The sequence below is a fragment of the Aplidium turbinatum genome, chromosome 3, assembly GCF_918807975.1.
Source record: "Aplidium turbinatum chromosome 3, kaAplTurb1.1, whole genome shotgun sequence".
In the NCBI taxonomy this organism is placed as follows: Eukaryota; Metazoa; Chordata; class Ascidiacea; order Aplousobranchia; family Polyclinidae; genus Aplidium; species Aplidium turbinatum.
Window position 1 is genome coordinate 36018190 of NC_137474.1, and position 22031 is coordinate 36040220.

General features: G+C 35.9%; 1 protein-coding gene across 1 annotated transcript; it reads right to left on the reverse strand.

Annotated features, from left to right (window-relative positions):
* Positions 1 to 2333: 2333 nt before the first annotated feature.
* LOC145766758 (phosphate-regulating neutral endopeptidase PHEX-like) lies at positions 2334 to 19204 on the reverse strand. Its single transcript, XM_082578463.1, has 16 exons — positions 19168 to 19204; positions 18459 to 18620; positions 17681 to 17764; positions 15790 to 15986; positions 15289 to 15339; positions 14687 to 14890; positions 14210 to 14337; positions 13282 to 13420; positions 11568 to 11750; positions 10710 to 10875; positions 10182 to 10236; positions 6929 to 7127; positions 5100 to 5165; positions 3657 to 3758; positions 2871 to 2947; positions 2334 to 2597 (listed from the first exon to the last, which is right to left on the reverse strand). Exons 1-16 carry the CDS (start codon positions 19202 to 19204, stop codon positions 2498 to 2500), a joined length of 1950 nt encoding a protein of 649 aa, XP_082434589.1. The 3' UTR covers positions 2334 to 2497.
* Between the last annotated feature and the right edge of the window lie 2827 nt (positions 19205 to 22031).

Genomic DNA, 22031 nt, shown 5'->3' on the forward strand with positions numbered 1-22031 from the left:
CGACCACTGTGTAACGCTCCGAAAATCATTGCTGAATGCACCTAATCTACGTCGACTCAACATACAACCTACATTGAAGTAAGCCACAACTACATTACATAGTGTACACATAAGCCTAGGCCCTAGAGTACACACTATGGCACTGTTTCTAATCGATAGCTTAGCTACCAACCAACGGGAGTTATGAATGTCAGCTCTGCATAACAGAAAAAAGAAAAAATGCATTTTCACTTGCAGTGTTCTGTATGTACTTCATGAACACACAAACACCTACTTGCATGGTCTGCATCTGGTCTGGTTGTCTACAAAAGTTTTGTATCTTCTCTCTCAAAATGTTATATAAAAGTTTAAGTTGGTGAAGCTGAAGACCTGGCCTCAAAAAATGTAATTGAGGGTGAAAAGTAGGTAACCTACAAATGCATAACTTGTACTGTAGCCTACGTGTACAGCATTTCCAACAAGCATTTCATTTATTCTATTTTCATGTTCGACATTTTGCCTGTTTTAGACTCCTCTAGTTTATTGGAAGTGACTTAATTTTACTAATGTACAGACAGCAAGTGTAAGCTTACTAATCAATTAGATTGCCCAACAATCCGTCAATGACTGCAGAACAGCCCAATTCGTGTTTGAGTGTCACTCTAGAACTGAATGTGCAAATACTGTTTTGACACACCAACACTAGCGATTCTAATTGTGCAAATAACAATTATTTAGGCTTACCTCAAAGTTTACTTTCTAAGTTTACACAGGAATTGACAGAGTGACTGTATTATTAAATCTAAAACCATGTAGGCTATCCGCTTTCTGAACTATCTTTCTGAAACATATTTCAGCTGGACTTCTTGACAATGAAGCGAATGACATAATGTTGCAATTGCAGACTCGCCAATGAGTTCTAACTCACTTTACAACGTATAAAGTTAATGTTTAAATGGTTGTAACGTTTACATTAGCTGTTGTGACTTGCACTTTGGTTGTGCAGCTGTGAACTCCACCTTGTATTTCATGCCAACTTGATGACAGTCTGATTTCTACGAAAGCTTGTTCATACGTCTGACTTTTTCATGTACTACATTCTACACGCCAGTGATGTAGCTAGAAAGAAAATTTAGAGGGACAAAAGCAATTGTTGGGGGGGAGGGAAAGGTAAGATACAATTTGTAGGCGGAGGGAGGCGATTTCTCCTCCAAGCCCACCGCCCACCTCGTAATAAACGTAATGGTGATGAAACTGATCGCAAAAGGGCTTTTTATTGTTTCAAAAAGTGTCTGTTGCGCTAATAAGAACAAATGCAAGAACTTTTTTAACGGCTTTGGCATAGCCTAAACAAGAGTCGAATGAACCCCTACCAGAAAAAGGCGATTTAACACTTAAAGAATAAGACATAGATCACTGGTTTCCAAAGAGAGCGCCAGCGCCCCCCTGGGGGCGTTTGTGACCATGAAGGGGGCGCGAGCTATAAACTGGGCGATTGGGGAGCGCTGAGAGTAAAATCGGTTATACACATCCCAACAACATGCCCTGTCATGAACAGTAGCATTACACTAAATTTTTATCTGCTTCCAAGATTTTCTGTTTTAGTAGTCTACCAAACCATTTAAAAATACACCAGATTTTGTCTGGTTCCAAGCTTTTTTATTTCGATAAAAACCTTTTCAAACTACACAAAGACATGGGAGTCCGATTCCAGGATGTATTCCAGTTAGAAATCTCTGGCTGGATAATCGACTTATTCTGTGATATTTTCAAACATGAAATTCTTGAGGATGAACTAGTAACATTGCAAAGCACTTTTGAACTTAAACGGAAGTTCAATATCTTGTATAAATCCTTCTGGCTGCAGAACCAAATCAAAGAGAAATATCCTCATGTGTGGAATTGGGTCAAAATTTTTATCATTGTTTTTTCTAGCTCATACTTGGTACAGTGTGCTTTCATTGCCGTGACCATGCTTCTGGGTAACAAAAGAAATCGTGGACATAGTCAGACGGGGAGACTTAAGATTATCCCTATCCAAACTGAAACCCGATATCAAGAGACTGGTGACATTGCACCAGCCCCATCCGTCTTTTTAGAGTTGGATTTTAAGTTGAGATGAACGGAAAATAACTTTGTTTTTATTTTTATTTGCCAAAGGGGTTTTTGATACTCTGCTCGTTGTCCAGCAGGAGGCGCTATTAAAAAAAGTTTGGAAAATACTGATATAGATTCTTCTCTTTCTATTGCAAAATCAAGAACACTATTGATTCTTTTCAATCCATATTTTTATTGCACAATTTATAAAAATAATTGTTCAGCTTTAGTTTATGGCAATGACCAAGTGTTATTACTATAGGCTATAGCTTAAATTTATATTTTTAACACTCTTAATAAACTATCAGAAAAGTTTCAACTATTTCTTAAAATGACAGACTTTCGAAAAACTACGTCTATACATAGTCTCATGCAAGGTTTGCTGCTGTAGAAAACATACTGTAGATAGTTTAAGATAAAGCTACCAAATTATACATTTCTTTTTGGGATTCATCACAGAACCCACCGGGCAATTGAAAGCTTCTGAAAACTTTTTAAAGTTTTGTAGTGGTCCATCGACCCTGCAATGCCAAAATGTAAAAGTTATAGGCCTATACGTATAACGAAATCGTGCAAACTAGACAATCCAAGTTAGCAACAGTGGTGGATTCAATGGAGTAAGGACTGGGGCAATCGCCTCTTACTAAAACACAGCCAACATATCATTGTTTTCTTGAAATCGCCCCTGCTATAGGTACTCTTTGGATCCGCCACTGGTTAGCAACATTGTTTCTACCATCGAGTAGTTCAATACTGTAGTTCAACCTGCAAAACAGTAAAACACATTATTTTACCTATATCTTCCAGGGCTGTGTGTACTTATGGCGATGGTACGTCTTGCAGCTTGCTGAGTGTACTTTGAACATCGTACCTGAAAGTTCAAAGTACCTTTTAAAAAATCTAAATTTGAAAGATCACGATATCCTTACGACATCCAATTCTTAATCAGATTGGTGCTGCACCGTACACACTAGCAAAATTGACACTGCCCCTATCATTAACCTAATGATGCTAACTTAGCAAATTTCTATAAGTTTTATGCCAGAACAGCAGAGATGTACGTATACGCCGCATACTTGCGGCGTGGACTTTTTGTTTACGCTAACGCTTACGGCCACATTTTTTTGGATAGTTTGCGCTTGAGGCTACGCCGTAAAGTTTTCGCGGTTTTTTAGCGCATAGCGTCAACGCATAATTTTTAAAGTATTTTATTCGCTACAAAACCCCAATACCTTCCGGCGCTGCAGTTGCAAGAATGTTTTCAATGGGCAAAGACATATTGGAACCAAAACACCGCAAAATGTCAGATGAACACTTTCAGATGCTTGTGTTTCTTCGTGGAAATTCAAAATAAAACTTGTTTGTTTGGAGTGGTTTACACCGTGTGAATGTTTGGCACCTAGCAAACAAAATTAGTTTACGCTAGTGTATGCGCTAACGCTGACGCCGCCAACATTTTTTACAAGTTACGTTGACGCATACGGAGTATGGTTTTTCGAACGTTTGCGTTTACGCTGACGGCGTCAACATTTTTTGTATGCGCGTACATCACTGCAGAACAGTAAGAAACACTAACTTACACTTGCATAACTAATGAAAAACATTTGGTCGTTTGTAAATCCGGTAATTGGTTTCATTTGTTCTTCTGTAATTTGTTTACTTTTCCTCCAGAGCCGATAAGCCTGAAATAAATTCATTAACAATTTGAAGAATTCATTTTGCTGTAGGTGGAAACTAGCTTGATCACCAAAATGTTATTATTTACTTTTCATGAACTGGGAAAAAATTTGATTTAAAGGGATAGTAAAGGAAAAACCTGACTTGGCGATTTTCCACGTTCTTTGTGTTTAACCTGCTACCATAAAACGACTTTCAATAAAATTTTGCCCCATTGCGGTCTGATCAGCATTCCGCGCCTGCTTTTGTCAGAGCTTTCAAAACGACAATGGGCGTGAGCAGCGAAGCGTGCGTCTGTACAGCCTACGTCACTATAGTCTAGCAATCAGTTGATCGCGCAATAGTTGTTACTGCGGGCGATTTAACTGTAGGCTATGTATGTATGTACATCAAAACAGCAGATTTCAACATCAAAACATCAAACAGTTTGCTCAAAACATCAGATCTGATGTTGCAACATCAGAAGTGGTAACGTGGCTTTTGTTATTGCTGTCGATAGTGACGTATCCTCGAGCAGTGTTTGCACTTTTTGGTCATTTTGAAAAAAAAATAAAAATAGATGAAACATTGAACTTTGGGCCTTGCCAGTGCCATTGAAAACAATTTTTTTTTCGGTAATTCTTTTTGAAATGTATTCTTGAATGTTCAGTTTACGCATTTTAATGCTTAATTCCCATTTGAAAATTTCATTTACTATGCCTTTAAGAAACTTAAGTGGGTGGCTTAGTGTGATGTAATCTTCTTATTCTCTGAAGCTCAATAATTGGGTATGGGACCACGGACCACCTTTATCTTATGTCATACAATAACACCAACTGCAATTAGTCCAACGTTTTGAATAAAAAAGCAAACCTCTTTTAAATGTTTTCATCGACAGTTGAAAGGGCAGCCGTATCAACACCGCTCAAGAGCATGTGGCTGTGCTTTTTCAAAACAATTAAAGCCATGCCTAAAGATGGACCTAAACATTAACTTCCTTGCCTTCTCATCCACTTTATGTCGAAAGTATGTTGTTTTCTTATTAAAGTATCCATCAAATATTTGTTACACTGACCATTAAGATTCACGCTTCAGATATACAGACAGGTTGTAATTTCTATAACATCACCTACTCTAGGAAGATGGTAATTTTTAAACACTCTCCAAACAGCGAAATTTTTTTACGATTTTTCAACGCTGAATGTTAAAAAGGGCTGATGCTAATATTCTGTAGCACAATTAGCAAAACCCATTTTTTGACATTAATTCAACGTTCTCAGACTTAAAGTTAATCTGAACAAGTGTGCACCGTTTGCGGATGTCAAGTCAATGTAAAAGAAATAGAATTTCGGAAAGGGGATACTTACTGCATGCGACTCTCTTACGCCACCGTTGTCTGCTATGTTTTCGCTAACTGCTTTTACACCGTCAACCTGAAAAAAATAAAAAACGCAAAAAATTGAAACTTTAACACATTTAATCTTTTGAAGAGTTGATTGATGGTACAAAACTTGAAAATTGATAGTAAAATGTTGCAAAAAGCTCGAACAGACACAAACCTGCAGCTTCGAGATATGTGCAACGTTCTACTTGTAATTTTATCGTTTCTAGGTAACATATAGGCTACGTTTTCACGTCTTCAAACTTTAATCAAACGTCTGCTCAAAATTGATCACAATAAGTCGTTCACTACTGCTGAAAAGTATTGTAAATAATCATCTAATGATATAAGCTATGCTAACATATAATAGAGTATTTCAAAGCATAGCACTCTTCACAATAAATATATTTCGAAATATTTCGTTTCGACTCAAAATTTATTTTAAAAGAAAAAAAAAATCCAGAAGAAGACAATTATAGCTAAGCGAAATCCCATTGACCAGACTTGGCCTTAAACCAGGGGTGTGCAACCTTTATTACAGGAGGGCCAGATATAAATAACTGAGTGAAACCGCGGGCCGCACGTTTATTTAACATATGATTTCTAGTATTTGCAGGCACAAAAACGTAGTTTTTTTGTTATTCATGTTATTCTTATGGCATTATTAGGGGTTATCTCCTTGCAGAAATAATAAGCTAAGACGCATAAATTTCCGAAGAAAACAGCTATTCAAATTTATGTCACACCGTCTTTAAACGAGTTCAGTACGTAAGAAGTTTGCAGTTGGCTTCTTTTCCCGACGGCTTTTTCCAAATTTACTTTAATGAAAGTGCTCGCAACTCGAAGTCCATTTTCCAAGTGTTCGTCTGTCTGAACCGATCGATAGGGAGATTTCATGACGCCCATTTTAGAAAATTGTTAAAAATTTATAAAAATTATTAATCATTAAAAAATTGTTCGCACATCAGTTATACGTTGAGCCAAAAAGAGCCATTTTTGAAGCAATGGATTTTTTTCAAATGTGGCAAGTCATCTTGGTTGAGATGTTTTAGGTGAAAATCGCCAAGATTCATTTCTAAATACTTTGCTTTCACATCCGTTTTCTCTTGAAGATCAGTCAGTTCAAGTTGGGTATCAGCTGGTGCTTTGTCAATGTCTGTGTCGAATGGCGAAGAGAATATACCAAACAAATATTCATGAGATTTGAAGTCCTTGAAAAGAGCCAAAAATTCATACAACAATTTTTCAAATTTAATTTTCTTCTCAGGATACATTTCATAGTCTCTCAAAGCTGGAAAGTAGAAAACATTTCTTATCTGTATGTGAGCTTTCCAAAGTCGTAATTTGTTCATAAAGCCTTTTATGTGACCATACATTTTTACGTTCCAAATGATTAAACACAATGGATTAGCGGTTGCCGCTGGGAGATTTCTAAAATGGTTAACAGAAGGTGCGAAATCTATAATAATCCACTCCACAATGAATTGTTCACACGTACCAGACTAAACTAAATTATAAACACGTTTTGCGGGCCGCACACAATTCAAAATGGGCACATCTTTGCGGGCCACACAATTTTTCTTCGCGGGCCGCATTTGGCCCGCGGGCCGCACGTTGCACACCCCTGCCTTAAACTAAAGAGTACCAAACTCTTTGATTACATGATTTGATCTAAATTTTGCCTTCTGATTGGTTAATAAACCTCATTTGCTGCAGTAACCTGCAGATTACAAATACGTTGACAAGAAGGCAAGGAAGCCAAACTTTAGACCTTCAGGTGTCTACCTGCAGGCACAAGCTAAAATAAAAACGTACAAATTTATTGGCAGCTTTCCAGAAATAGTTATTGTACTGATCTTCTATGCATCTGACTCGTTTTTTAAATTCATTGAGAGATGAATTAGACCACCAATTCCCAAGCTCTCCATCAGCATCAAACTTCCTTCCATAATTATCAAATCCATGAGTCAGTTCATGCCCAAGAATTGAACCGATTGCACCAAATCGTAATAGCCTTGAAAAACATTTATGGAATAAATTTGTAGAAGCAAATTTATGTTATTTTTAAATAACATCAACCATAATCGTCGTCGTCGTCGTCGTGTGAGCCTCAGGAGGCGAGAGTCTATCCTTTCACCACCCCAGATTTACGATGATCCCGGACTAAGCTGGAAGACTGCTGGAGAGCAGCCAGTATTGTTTTTCATCATCTAAGACACGCAGACCTTCCACTTCATTAGGTGGCTTAAAAATGGTGCAATCGTTGATGGTGTGGTCTGCGGTCTGTTTCTTAGCACCACATTCACAAGTAGAGGAAAAAGCCTTTTCCCGTTGGTGCATGGTTGAGCGGAAAAGCTCGACGCTCGTACGGAGACATAAGATGAAAGACAAGTGGCTCCCCTAAAATTATCATGGGCTCGAGTTCAAAAGTGCCCCCTGGACCTCCCTTGTCAAAACACTACTGTGAATGATGAGCAGAAAAAAAATGGTTTGGTTTAACCTATAACTTCAAAACTACGTTTACCGACTCAGAGTCATATATTTGCAAGAATCTGTACAATTCAAGTCAAAAAGTTATTCAGCTTTAATTTTTAAGGCAGATAACAACAGTCAACAGTAGACTATCAGCGTGCTGGGGAAATACTGTGAATACAAGTTTTTTTGGTTTGCAAGCCCAGATTTAAATCTGTAGTTACTTATTGCTAAATATCATCCCATTTGCCGTTGGGTATTAGACATAGTCTATACTTAAACTTTTGGTATTTACGCCTACTTTCATCTCTTTTCGGATTTGTCTATTGAAGTTACACTAAAAAATAAAGCAATAGCCTACAATATGCAGGCCCTTGCAGTAAGTGGCCCTTGTGATAATGTATATTATATAGATATATTTTGGCTTTATTTTTAGAATACAGTATAGATCAAAATCAATAAGAGTGATTAAAAAGGACCGATAGAAGAGCTACAGTAAATAAACTTCCGGTAAAAGCGGAATAACTTTTACCAAACTGATCAATCTAATATTGCAATTAAGCTAGAGAACAAAATGGCAAAATTTTTGTTGTTCTATCTTTTTCTAGACTGCAGTTATGTTTGACATATACCGTTTTTGTTGTGATGGTCAGAAGTAAAAACAAACTGAACTAAACGCTATACTTCCGCAAGTTTTTTTGTTTTTTGTTTGTCTTATCCAGGCTTACACCTAGTAATTGAAGATTTAAATTAAGTGGACGGGAAGGCAAGGAAGCCAATTTTTGTGTCCACCTTCAGGCATGCCTTTAAGTGTCCTACCAAAGACACAGCCGCATGCTCTTGAGCGTGTCGAACAGGCGCCCTTTCGATTGCCGTTCCAGGGTTCCGTAAGTGATGACGTAGTTAACTGCCAACAATAGTGCAATAGTATAATTTTAGTAAAGAGGTGATTTTCTTGAACCATAGACAATGTTACTGTATTATGTTAATACAATAAAGTGAAGATAAACTATAAATTACGAACGTTTTCGGCCATACACATGCTATCCTTTATCAAATAACAAAATAACGTTTCCTAACATAACAGATTATTTTCAACTTATGTATAGGATAAGTCATTTTGTATAAGATGTGTGTGTGTAAGTCATTATGTATCGAATACGTCATTTTGTTGCTTGATAAGGGCTAACATGTGTATGATCGAAAACGTTCGTAATTCATAGTTTATCTTCACTTTATTGTATTGGTATGTTAAATGTTGTGTGGTTGCTAGAGTGTATTTGTCTATGTTTTAAGACAATCATCTTTTTACCAAAATTGTATTTCCAAATTGCTGCAGAGCTTCCTACCTGAATTGCCGTATTTAAATATATACATCGTAAAATGATTTAGTCATAAAACGTGTATATCCACCAATTTTTTTTTCTTTCCAATGAAATGTTTGTTTACCACATACTTCACTTCCACTTACAAGTATATGCAACAGGTCACATTGAGGAAGTTATCTTGTTTGTCTAGAAAACAAGTCTCAAAAATGTTTTGCTCGATTAAAAAATAAATTACTTGATGATACCACAGCAGGTGCTTGAAGTTACGATTACATTTTCTTACTACTGTTTTCCATTCTATAAATTAATCTCCTCCCCCCACTCTATCTCAACGGTCTGGTTAGTGGTTAACAATCCAAGTTCAGGAATAAAACGTTTTGTTTATAGACAAGCAAAACAAAGTAGGCTAACCTTAGCGGGTTTAACATAATTTATTAAATACAAAACAAAATATCTAACATTATGACTCAAACGTTTTCGACACGTACATGTGTCCTCATCAGGAATTAAATCTGCAATATACTTAAAATGCAAAATCGTAAGATAAATTTGACTTTGCACTATAACTGTAACGACACTCTGGACTGAAAAGCACAGACTGAACAAATGATACAACATGCACAATTTGTACACGTACAAATGAACATATCTGTATGTGTCGAAAACGTTTGAGTCATTATGTTAGATATTTGTTTTGCATGTAATACATTATGACCCGCTAAGGTTACTAGGCTATATTTTGTTTGTCTATGGTTCAAAAATGCAAACTGTCTACCAAAGTATTGTTTATGGTTAACGAAACAATGTGTTGGAAAAATAGTGATTGGAAAATGATCCCTTTGTCGTCAGGTCTCTTTGTTTATTTTTGCCTTTTGTTTACCTGCAGTACGTACTTAAGCACTTGGCCGCCTACAACTTTGTGGTTGCTAATTTGCCTTAATAAATATTAACAGTAGGTACATGAATATAATTCAATCAAGAGTTTAGACTTTACTGTAGAGCTAATTAAACTATTTCGCCTAAGCCCTAAGTAAAGTTAATAAAAAACTGTAAGATTGATGTTTGTTATATAATGCAACAAACTGTATTAACACGAATTGAAAATTAATTAATACTTCGTATAATATATCAATAAAACAATATAAAGTTATGTTATACTTGCGTTCGCTTATTTAATTTAAGTATGAAGATGCTTTATAGCGAAATCAATTCTGAATAAAATACTCTAAAAGGTTAGATTGTTGTGCAAAATAGCAGAACCAACTTACGTAGGGTATGGATGTCTCCAGAATAAAGGTGACTGCAACTCCCCGGCCGGTAAAACTAAAATGAAAATTTAAACTTGAATGAAAATCTGTTACTAAAAAGCATATCAATATACAGTATTTAAGTGAATGGAAATTACCGCCAATGATACTTTAAAACTAACCCTTGTTTGAATTCTTCGGGTATTAGTAATTCAATGATTTATAAGTATTTGTTGTAATCAAATCATCAGCGAATGAAAAGTTTACGATGACATAAAATTGTTTGATCAATAAAAAGTTAAAATTTGAAAATTAATGAAATATGGGCCAGTCGTTGTTACACTAGTTTTTTGAACAACACACTGAATTTTAGCCAATCTCATTGGATGGTCACATATCCATTACCCAACCCATTAGGCTAACAAACTGTCATAACAACCCATAACTGCACAGCGCGCTGGCCAAATTAAATTGCTTTATAGTATTTCACTTAACTTTTTAAGCACATTAATTAAACGTGTATTGTTTTTAGCTAATTTGAAACCTTACTGATTTCATTTTGACTAGCTCCATAGAAGGCATTCACCATGGTTGGCCGAATAAATGGAATAGCTCCTCTGTGGGTAGCTTGGCCTAGCTTCACAAATGCCTTCTGAGTGCTAACTTCTAGTAAGCCAACAAAGTTTCCAAAATAATCGTTCCGCTTGACTTCCAACTGTTTTTAATATTGCACATTCAAAGACTTCATTAAAAGGGCTACAGCAGTATATGCATGCAGGCGTAGCCTACAACCTACACCCTACATACTTTCTTTTTGACACATTGTAATGAAAATTATTACTTATTTCGTGAGTGCACCTTGTAGCAATTAAAATATTTATTTTTTATATTTTTTATTGAAAAAATAAAAAGCATAGTTTATACTGTCAATCTAAACTTGGTAGATACTTAAAGAGGCTTGTCCTATTTTTAGTCGAATATATTTCTAAAGGTTGCAGCCTACAAAAAAATGAAGAGCCGAAGTGCAAAACGATCAAACTACCAAAACCAACTTTTCGAGTAAACTGAAAATGAAGTTTGAGATTGATCGTTTTGTGGCCGAACCCTGTTATTTTTAAAGCCTAATTTTGAGAGATATTGATCGTTTTTCCACAAAAAATGGTTGCTACATAAAACTTTCGATGTTAACACAACGGCAGATGGTAAAATCTAAAAATCACAAATAGGCTAATGGAGTTTGATCATTATGCACCTGACCTCTTCAAATGCAAATACGAATTGAAGGTATTTTCACTCGCGGTGATTAAATTGTACAACAAAACGATAAGTCAGTAAGGTAGTTTCAAAGTTTGCAAGAACGAAATTCTTGCGCAATGCCCGCCGACAAATTTTAATTCAAATGCATACTTGGCTTGTTTCTTGGTTCAGGTAGGTTGGGTTGTCAAATATCTTCGAGTTGTAACCTACTTCAGATTTAATTGCCATAGCTTTCTTAATTGCGTAGGACTTGGTGTTTGCATCCATCCATTTTACTTCCGTTTTTAAGAGATGAATAAAACCCTTCCGAATATACTTAAAGAGTTCCACAGCCTAAAAGTTGTTATATACTCTATGTCGTTGTAATGCATGTAGGCTACAGAAAAAGTTCCAAGTGGAAACCAAAAAAACAAATCATGACGCCATCCCAATGTTTATACAGTACTTGTAGAGATATCAACATACATTTAAAATTTTGCATTTTACAGACGGGTGCTAGCAAATATGTTTGTGCGTTTTTTGACATATGGCTGCAAGTTTATCTGTGCGCACTGCAGCCATTTCTTGGAAATTAAAGTTCCAGATGAACACCCAAACTATCAATGCACGAGTAAGTATTCTAAGGTTATAGTAATACAAAAGATACATCTAATTAAGATACATCTACAAAAGATACTAACAATTAGTTAGCTATGTGAAGAAAGGCGTTCTTCCCGGCTATCAGCACAAGGCTGATTACTCTACAATACTCTACAGCTACAATCGGCTGCCAAAATAACTTAAACGTTTAATTGGAGGTCTCAATGGCTGGCGTGGAAGCTACACCGTTCTGGTTAGCGAAGCGTCACTGCAGCTCGCTGTGCTAGTGAGTAATCAGCCTTGTGCTGATAGCCGGGAAGAACGCCTTTCTTCACATTGACCTACCCCTGGCACCTGCTGGTTTTGTTGGCTCTTTCTTTCCACAAAGATAAGAGTTAAACTGACTGGTAAAGCGGCGGTCGATTACTCAAGTAGCAAGAATACGGTGCGATACTGATAAGCCCAGCCTCATGGGCGAAACACGTGTCTATCGCTGTCTATTCGATGCTACAATCGGCTGCCAAAATAACTTAAATTAGTTAGCTATGTTGAAAAGGAGCAATCTTCCTGGCGTCAGCACTACCTGACTACTCACTATAGAACAGCGAGCATTGTGTTTCGCTAACCATACTAGTTACCTTCAAGAAGTTGAAATTTATTGCATTTTATTAATATTTTCAGATTCCTGATGAGGGCTTAGGTTAAGTCGAAAACGTTCGAATGTTAAACTATTTTGTAAATAGCCTATGTAAAATATATACTGTTGTAATGCTCAACCCTGTGGTATTGTTGTGTCTTGCCTGTCTTTGATAGCCTATACATAAAAAAAGATGAGCAACTCAAGAATTCTGCGGCAAGATTAAAGTAACTTAGAACACTTGCTTTACAAAATCAACTTACAGATTTCTTTGTTGCTTGTGCAAAATGATAATCAAGATATAATTTACTCGTCGTTTCTTGCAAAGAAAGCATCAATTCGTGAGCACATTTATGTCTTCTCTCTCTTAGTGTTTTAATTCCTTTCGTTTCTCGTGGGTGTTTCAACAATCGTTTCAAGAACTTGTCACTGAGACTTTTTATCCTGTTTTTCACTATAGACCACACCATAAAGTTTTGAACAGCTCTAGAATACAAAAACAAAACAATCATTTACGTTAGTTTGTCAAAACAAGCAAAATCATATTGGTATGTAGGATATATTATGCAGTAGTGTAGTTGTAACTGTAAGCTATTATTTTCAGACTTGATATTACTACAGTAAAGTTAGAAACTAGCCGGCATCCACCTGTATTGATGCAAGATTTCTCGTTTTTTTATTAGTTGATTGGATGTCTGAGCCGTGGACGTCGGTATAAGCATCGGGACTGGCAGCCAAACGCCAGGCCTCATCTTGCACGGCAAACAGGGTTGCCATATTGGCGGTTCTAACGCCCAATTTTACAAATTTTGATAAACGTTTATACTTGTTGTAATTTTTTCAGCATTGGAAATAGTACAAAAAATTCTGCTTTTTCGATGCGCAGTAGCCTGTTTACAAAACATCAGGTTTGAAAAGGCAACATTTTCCGAATCTTTATGATGCTTTTCATAATATTGCATTTTGAGCTGATTATGTTAACAGAATGATCACTTCCATAGCCTCATTAAAGTGTTGCGACCGTGCCATATTTTAATCTGAAAATGTATTAAAAAAAACGTCAAGTTTCTAAAATTGGACGTTAATCGGTAATATAGCAATTCTGTTTGCCTTGCAAGATGAGGCCTAGCGTTTGGTTTCCAAGTTCACATGCCATGATAGCGACGTCCACGGTTGAGCAAAGGAATATTTGTCTTCAAACAAAAAAATCTTTTGCCAGAATTAAAATTCAGCCAGCATCTGAGATTTATGAACTTGAAAAAGAACAACACGCAAATTCTATTTCATTTATTAGAATCCACTGGTTAGATAATACTTTCAAATAATTCAGGAAAAATAACACAAGAATAAAACTTCGGGGACAGCCACAGAACAAAGGTCCCACCGGCAGAAGTGGCACAGAAATACTTTGATAAGAATTGACAAACAGCGACAATGATTTTGTAGTTCTGCTGTAGTGACAACTTCCCAGACAGCAAACTTCGTCATTTTTACATTGATTTAGCATCTGCAGACGTTGAATCAATGTAAAAATGACGGATTTAGCTGTCTGAATATGCATTAGAAACTGATTTACCGTTTGCTGAACTTGTTTACCAGTTTGATTAACTCATTTAGGTATTTTTCATTCCATACCAAAACAACAGTGTTGTCGGTGACCGGAGCGGTTTGTATCATGTCCTTTAACATGACTAGCCAATTGATCTAAAACAAATTAACGTGATGAGAGATATAGAAATTATTTCAAATTTGAATGTGCCGATGCATCGAAAATATCATATGATTTTCAATTTCGAGAAACTCACATAAATAAAGTACGTGTTAAAATTTCTTACAAAACAAATCCAACTTGGAAATGGAATTTTTAATGGCAGAAAGTGTGTATAGTTTCTGAACCCTTTTCAATGATATGATAGCAGATACTTAATATGATTTAACAGCCGAAAACTCTTCTGAAACGTAGAAGAGATGTAAACTTTTTCTTCAGCGTAAACTGTAACTTTTTAATTAGTATCCCATTAAAAAGTAAAAGTAAATTTTAATTCCACTTTACCTCAGGTATGCTTTGCTTCATTTCTTTAATGGTCAATTCCTGAAATTTGTCTTGTTTTTGACAACGTTTTTGGTCGTCCAAACGACAAGCTTTTATTGCCGTAAGTTCTCTTTCAAATATTTTCATGCTTTCGATATCAGCATCAACTGTCAGAGGATCTGCCCCCAGCATCAGAGCAATGTCTTTGGCCAAAGAATCATGGTGCTGTAATTTTTAAAATTAAAAAAACAAATTATAAAAATATATAAGTCAGTCAATTGGTAGGTTATTGAATGTTAGTTTTAATATGTAGGCTATCGTGTAATGTATGTATGATGGTTGATGTTTATGTGACGTCGTAATAACGTGACAAGGTGAATGAAGTAAATGAGCAGGCAGCTTAGCAATTAAAACACATGTTGCAAAGAAAAACATTTAGATTGATCAATTAACAACTTTGTATTTTGTGTGTTGCATAAATTAAAAAACTATCCTTTTGAAAACAGTGTTCTTCGTATTCAGTTGGAAACTTAGCACTGACTAAATTAATATAATGAGGCTATTCTATTGCAACGTTTTAACAAAAAAGTGCATTAATTTAAAAAAAATTGAAATTAGGCTACCTTTTTTTTGTCTTGTTTGTGGTATCCCAAATTGTCTTTCCCCTTCAAACACTAAAAAACATGCATAGTGCAAATTTAAACGTGTTCATCATGTCTCTGTGTTGGCGGTAAGAAGTTCGGACAAGAAAAGCAGGCTTAATACAAAACATAACTGATTGATGGGAGGAAGACTTTCGAAGATGTAGTTTGGAAAGCTATCGTTTCTAGATAGACTGCCAGAACCATTAGAAACAACACAGGAAGAAAAATTTTTTTTGTTTGAACATAAAAATTATACACTAAAAACAAGGACATAACAGTAACACAGTAACAAAAATTTAATATTTTGCAAGCCATTTATTGTTTCTGTTACAAAATGAAACTAATTCGAAGTCATTTATTTTTGCTTGGTTTTATACGTTTGTTTATGATACCGGTACGCAAAGTAGCCAACATTCTTTATCGAATCTTTATCACTTCCACAAGGTTTAAGACAAAGCTAAAATGTAATGGTTTTCTTACTTCGAGAACATAAAAACCATTATGTTTTCTAACAGAAAAATCTATCATGACTTTACTGTTAAACTTTCCACGCAAAGTTGCCATAGTTTTTTCAAAATCAAAGTTAGATTCTGTCCAAAGAGGATCAATAATTGGCCAAGATATCCCATCATGTAGCAAGTCTAAGAGCGGTTGTGGACCCAATGCCTCTATTTGATCTATGAAGTAAATCAAACTAGTTGAAATATGCAGTTATCAATTCAAAACTGTTTTAGCATTTGTTAAGAGACATATTAACTAGACAGCTTTACAGAGGACTAAAACTATGTATAAAAAATAAATTGTTCTGTTTTCATGAAACCTCAAAAAGAATTTAAATACTGTAGGGAGTGTAGACTGTAGAGGTAGGCACATGCAATCAGGGGCGCCGGAACGATTTTTGACTGGGGGGGCAGAATTACGAAAAAAGGGCACTTTTGTTTACTAGAAGGCCTATTTTTTTCAAGTTTTAAGATAAAATATAGCGATAATGCTAATCTATCAGCTCACTATGTATTGAGTAATGATAGCCTACAAGTGTCCAGTATACAAAGAAGGGCATCATGCTATGTTATAATGATGTAACCTACTGTCAAGCCTTAAAGCAGCCGGCGGCCATGGCCGCTAAGTAGTGCTTGAATAACCGCCGGTGCTACCTCCTCAATCGGCCAAGTTTGGCCGCCGGTCTCTTCTAGCCAATTATTTAATTTCGCAATAGAATGATCCTAGATTAACTGTTGAAAATATGTAGTATCAAAGAGTGACGCAGAATTAGGTCAGCGCGTCATAATCGCCACAGTTGTATTGTGCGGGAATATTTGTTATTGATGGAATATATCCATCTGCGATCATCAGCACTGTAAGTCTTGTTTGTAATTCCCGACGTTTATTTTAACAAAGTGTTCATCCCAAGTGCTAATTTACATCGGCTGGCAATATTGTCGTTTTTATGTCGATTCGATGTTGTCGGACATTGAATCGTTGTTAAAAAGGAGAACTAGGTTAGTTGACATCCGAGGGAAAAACATTCTTGAAATTGATCATATTTAACAAAAAGTATGCTTTTTTTAGTAATGCCCTTCGCATCATTGAAATACTTATTTTATTACCTTGCCGTCATCGTCAACACATGTCGAACGTTGTTTTTCGTTGCTGAAAAGAATTCTAGGGGAGTGGCGAACTTCTTTAAAATCAGCCACACTGAAGACACTCGTGCGAGTGTCGTTAGATGGTCCCGCAGTACTGGATTCCAATCCCAATAAAGCAGTTATTGCGTGGTGCAACGATTCTATTGTAGGACATCGCCTAGGCCCAGACTTCAACAATGCTAAGTGATCATTTTAGCATTGTTGCAAGTTTAATTCTATTCTATTTAATTCTATTTTACCGCCGAGAAGGAGCTCTCGGTAGGCCAAGATGGCTGCAGAAAAAAAAACGAGTTTTAAGGCCTGTACTGTGAGGCAAAATTTATGCCGGAAATATTATTTTGAGGCAAAAATGAAAGATTATAATTAGGCTTAAAGCGAATGGCAGAAATTGTTATATTGCAAAATGTGCAGTAACTTACATGACTTTAAAAGGGCACCATTGCCCCCCCTGCCCCTCCATCTGCAGAAAAATTGAGGGCAGGGGGGGCATCCGCCCCCCCTGCCCCCCCGCTTCCGGCGCCCCTGCATGCAATATAGCATTTTGGTGGCCAATTTGAATTAAAGAATTTTGAAAGCAATAATCATCATCATCCTTTTAAGCAAGCAATAGCAATCATAGCGAAAAAATCCTAACTCCATATTTGCAGTGTGAGAATGTTGAGTTTTGCACTTTTGCAGCACAATATAAGCAGTAGGCTGCAACTCGTTGATAAGTCAGCACTTACCAAGGTCCATGCAGGACTGGTAGATAATCTTTGCTTTAACAGCGGAATCTGAGTCACTTGGGGACACAGGTTGTGCAAGCAAGTCTAGTGGAGCAACAGCAAGCTTGTCAAATTTTAGCAACAGTGCTTTGGCACATCACAATAAACTAAGATTTTTTTTAGTACGGTATTAATAGAAGCGTTCCAACCAAATTGTTTGCTTAAAACGAAACAATTAAGTATCTTCGTAAAGAACTTAATAATTGCAATAGATTGAGTTTCGCTTTAAGCAGCATGGTCGTTGCGTACTTCACAATGTAGATATTAACGACCTCTTTTAGCCTGATGCTGCGAGTTCGCTGTAACGAACTCAACACATGACCAGGGAACTGCATTCCGAAAGCTAGTGCAATTCGCTATTAACACAGCGAACTCGCAGCATCAGGCTAATACAGGTCGTTAATATCTACATTGTGAAACTTTACATTATTTAAAGGGAAATAAAAAATAAATCGTTTATAACATGACGGTTTTCATTTTGAATTACGTAGCCTACTCAATTCATTATCTTATAGGAACCGATTTCTTTCCAACCATGAAAACATGTAAGTCAAGTTAACAAAACTACTGTATGTAATTCTATGTTACTATTCCGGGTTTTAAAGAATAGCTCTTAGCCGATTTAGTAATTTCCAAAATATTATATTCTCATCCTCACAAATAGGCCTATAATACTTACAACGACATCAGAGTGATGTCGAAATGGTAGATACGTAGGTTAGGGATAAGCAAAAAATACCTGCGATTTGAAAAGCTACTCTATCTCGAATAGAAGAGTACTCGTCATAGAAACTTCGAAAGCTTGGTACAGGAGTTTCTTTCACCCATCTTCCGCAAGCAAAATCAAAAAAGCTATCACAAGGATCAACTGAGAAATCGATTTTGTTGAGGTAGTACGCAGCTGCAACAAAAATCACAGTGGCCTAATACTTTAGTGCAATGTCGTACAAATAGTGACATTTCGAAATAAAATTTTCATTCCTTGATATGTTGATCAAGTTTTCGCATTGTTACCGGTAGGCTATAAAAAAGAGAGGGAGAAAGAGAGAGAAAAAGGGGGTAAAATGGTAGTGAATGATAGTGCGTAGCCGGGCTGCGTGGAGTCGGAATCAGAGGAATTTTGACGTATCCGGAGTCAGAGTCGGTCAGTTATAAAGCGAGGAGTCGGAGTCGTATATTTTTGCCCGACTACACAGCCGTAGTGACAAGTCAGCCTTGTGCTGACGCCAGGAAGATATCGCTCCTTCTAACGATGAAAGAAAGTTGCCTTTTTGTTTGTTGAGAAATCATGATTAGTTTACATTGTCAAAAAAATTCAACATTGAAAAACAAAGAAAAAAGCCAACGAGCAAGCTATTTTGTGTCTTATAGAATCTCTCATTCAATTTAGCATCTATTTAGAAAAAGACTACTTTAGTAAACTTAGAATTCACTTTTTTTATGCTTACCTGTTTCAAAGCATTCCGGTGTTCTGCAAGGTTCCATCGTAACACTCGAATTGCCTGAATCATAAAGTGGAGTGAGAGTTTATTTGAATAAAATCCTAACTACAGAAACTACAGTGGTCAATATGCTAGTTTATTATCCGCTTGTAAGACTATAGCTTCCATGCAAAAGTCAAGTGACTAAAGAGAACGTTATCCAGATTGAGCATTGAAAATGAAAAGTTGTTTTAAACATGAGTTTACTTATTTAATTTTGGACTTTGGTTTTTTTTCAGGTTGACCACGCGTTGCTGATTATTTGCTGATATTTTGCTATTTTGCTGATGCAAAGTGTAGCTTATTATTATTATTTGTTTATTTGTATCAACATTATTATTTATTTAAACTGAAAATCTTACAACATATAACTTACAAGACGTAAATTTTCTCCTACTTAGAAAACAACGTTTTGGGAAAATAAAATTCTCTAGGTTAATACCTGAAAAGTTTTTATATTGTTTGGATTTGTTTCTAATGGTGTTCGCAAAAAACGTTTATTTGGTTAAAAACAAAAGAAAATTTAAAAATATCTTTATATCGAAAAATCTAAGAAAATTTAAAAATATCTTTATATCGAAAAATCTTAGTAATTTTCATATCTTTTTTAAGGTTAAACTTTTTAAATTACTTTTTATTTTACCGAATGCAATGCGTAATATGATGACATTGTACGTATGGACAGGTAAAATGTATGAATTATTACCAACAACACATCTGCTGAGTGTTTGATTTAATCCCATTAATTGAAAGGTCCACCTGTACTTGGTTGCTTTTCCACATATTTCATATCTTAGAAGAGGAGCCTTCAATCTGAACAATGTAACAAGGTACATTTATTATCCCATTAAACTTTGCTTGTTAAAACTTTACACCAGACCGACGCCTTCAGTATTCTCATTTTCTGACTATTTTAAAGGTAATCAAAGAAAAATTAAGTGTTTGTATCGAAATTATATTTGTGTCTGATTCAAGTTGTTTTGCTGGCACGTGGAAAGGTAGAACAACTCTTCCTAATCTGCCGAATTAGAAAAGGCTTGATATCCGTTGAGCTTCTGTTAAAACCGGCAAGCAGAATTTGAGTAGAACGAACAGAATTTTTTTTTTATGGCTATCTTAGAACTCCTTATGACGGAAAATCTAAGCTTAACATTTAAATGCAATGTCAACTTTTTTAGAGCAACCTAAGCTTGGATACAATATCTCTGATTACAAAACTATTTCAACATGATGCTTGATTGTGAAACGGAAATCCAAATGATTTCAAACATTGAAGAACTCGCATCAGATGACCTACAAGCTCTTCTTCATTATAGGCCTTCTTATTATAGCCTACTTCAATCTAAACTAACAGGACCGTAACGAAAAATTTACGTTGTAGCTCAGTAATTTGTCATTAAAAATAAAAATTATGACGTTTTACACTGCAATTTTATAATGACCTAGCGTTCTAAACTAGATTATCAGCTTTGCCCATATAACTCTTATAACTCTTTTTTCAAGAAGTAAAGTTTACCGTTTGTTTGGTCGTAATTGCTCGTATAAGTTAGTGTGCGTAGCAGCCTACGTTACTACCTAAAAAATGGATTTTTTGCTGGACTAATTAGAGGAGTGCGGGGAGCCGCAGTTTCGGCTTTGTGGAGTTGTAGAGAACAGACAAACTTCAGTTTCTGATTGGCTTTAAAACAGTTTTGCGGCTCGAGCAAGGGACAGTTTTGAAATGCTTTTGCGGGACGCACAAAACACATTTGCGGCCTCATCCAGCCAGTGGGCCGTATTTTATGCAGGCCTGATTTCCAGATAAATAGGCTATAGACTAAAAAATGTAATAAAAAGTCATAATGCAATGTTATTTGTTCTGCTTACATCGTGCTATAACATTGATGTAGGTCAAAAAATCAAAAACATCAACTTGCTTAGTTTACGACTATTGTTATAAAGTAAGAAGCCTATTACTTGTAGCCAGATCTGCAGGTAATTTCACACCAATTTACAACTCCATGCAGAGTAACCACGCTACTGCAAGTCGTGAATGAGACGGTGTTGGAAGTCTGTGGGAAATCCGAGCAAACCGTTGCAGCTGGTATATGAAATGTAACAAAACATGTTATTTTGTTCTGCTAGACGTAAAGATATTTTTCTTGGCAAGATGCAGAGAGATTGACTTCCTTTGCCATTTTACATAGCCTGATTGATCTAAATCTTCTTAACCACAAGACTCAACTGGAAAGTATTGTATTTTGATTATTCATAATGTTTAGATAACCACATGCAATAGTTGACTGCTAGCATTGCAAAAAGTTTCAGCAACGTTTTACAGTAGGCTACCTTTTAGCTTTGGTCGTTGAATCACATTTCTTTTCAATACTCTAGGTAGGCGACTGTTATGTAAGATAGAAGAAAAAAAAAGGCTTACCACACCAAACTCACGTTCAACATAATGTGTATTTGCCCACAGTCTTGCATTTTGATGAAAATCAGCAAATGTTCTAGGCACAATTTTATCGTCTTGTTTCAACATTTGATTTGTATGGATCTTTCTAGGCATGTGAAGATCTTTGTAACCTTTCTTTTTTTTTGTTTGAGGCAAACTCCATTCAGCTATTTCATTCAGCTGTGCTGCCTGAACCAAAACAGTGCATTTCAAATTTCAAATTTAATTGGAATATAAAATTTGAATTAAATTAAATTCAGTAGCCTACATTAACTTACTTTATAGTTTGAAGAATTTGAAGATGATTTTATTCTTTTGAGCCTGGTTTATGAGTCTGATCACAAATACTCGGCTTTGGCTACTTTTGTATCAATATCTTTCCTTTCCAGTTTCAATG

Coding starts and splice junctions, on each gene's coding strand:
- LOC145766758 (XM_082578463.1), bottom strand. CDS start 19,204: ATGGAACCTTGCAGAACACCGGAATGCTTTGAAACAG. Junction 15,987..17,680: donor CCAGTCCTGCATGGACCTTG/GTAAGTGCTGAC, acceptor TTTACTTCATAG/ATCAAATAGAGGCATTGGGT. Junction 13,421..14,209: donor GTAAACAAGTTCAGCAAACG/GTAAATCAGTTT, acceptor ATTGGGCGTTAG/AACCGCCAATATGGCAACCC.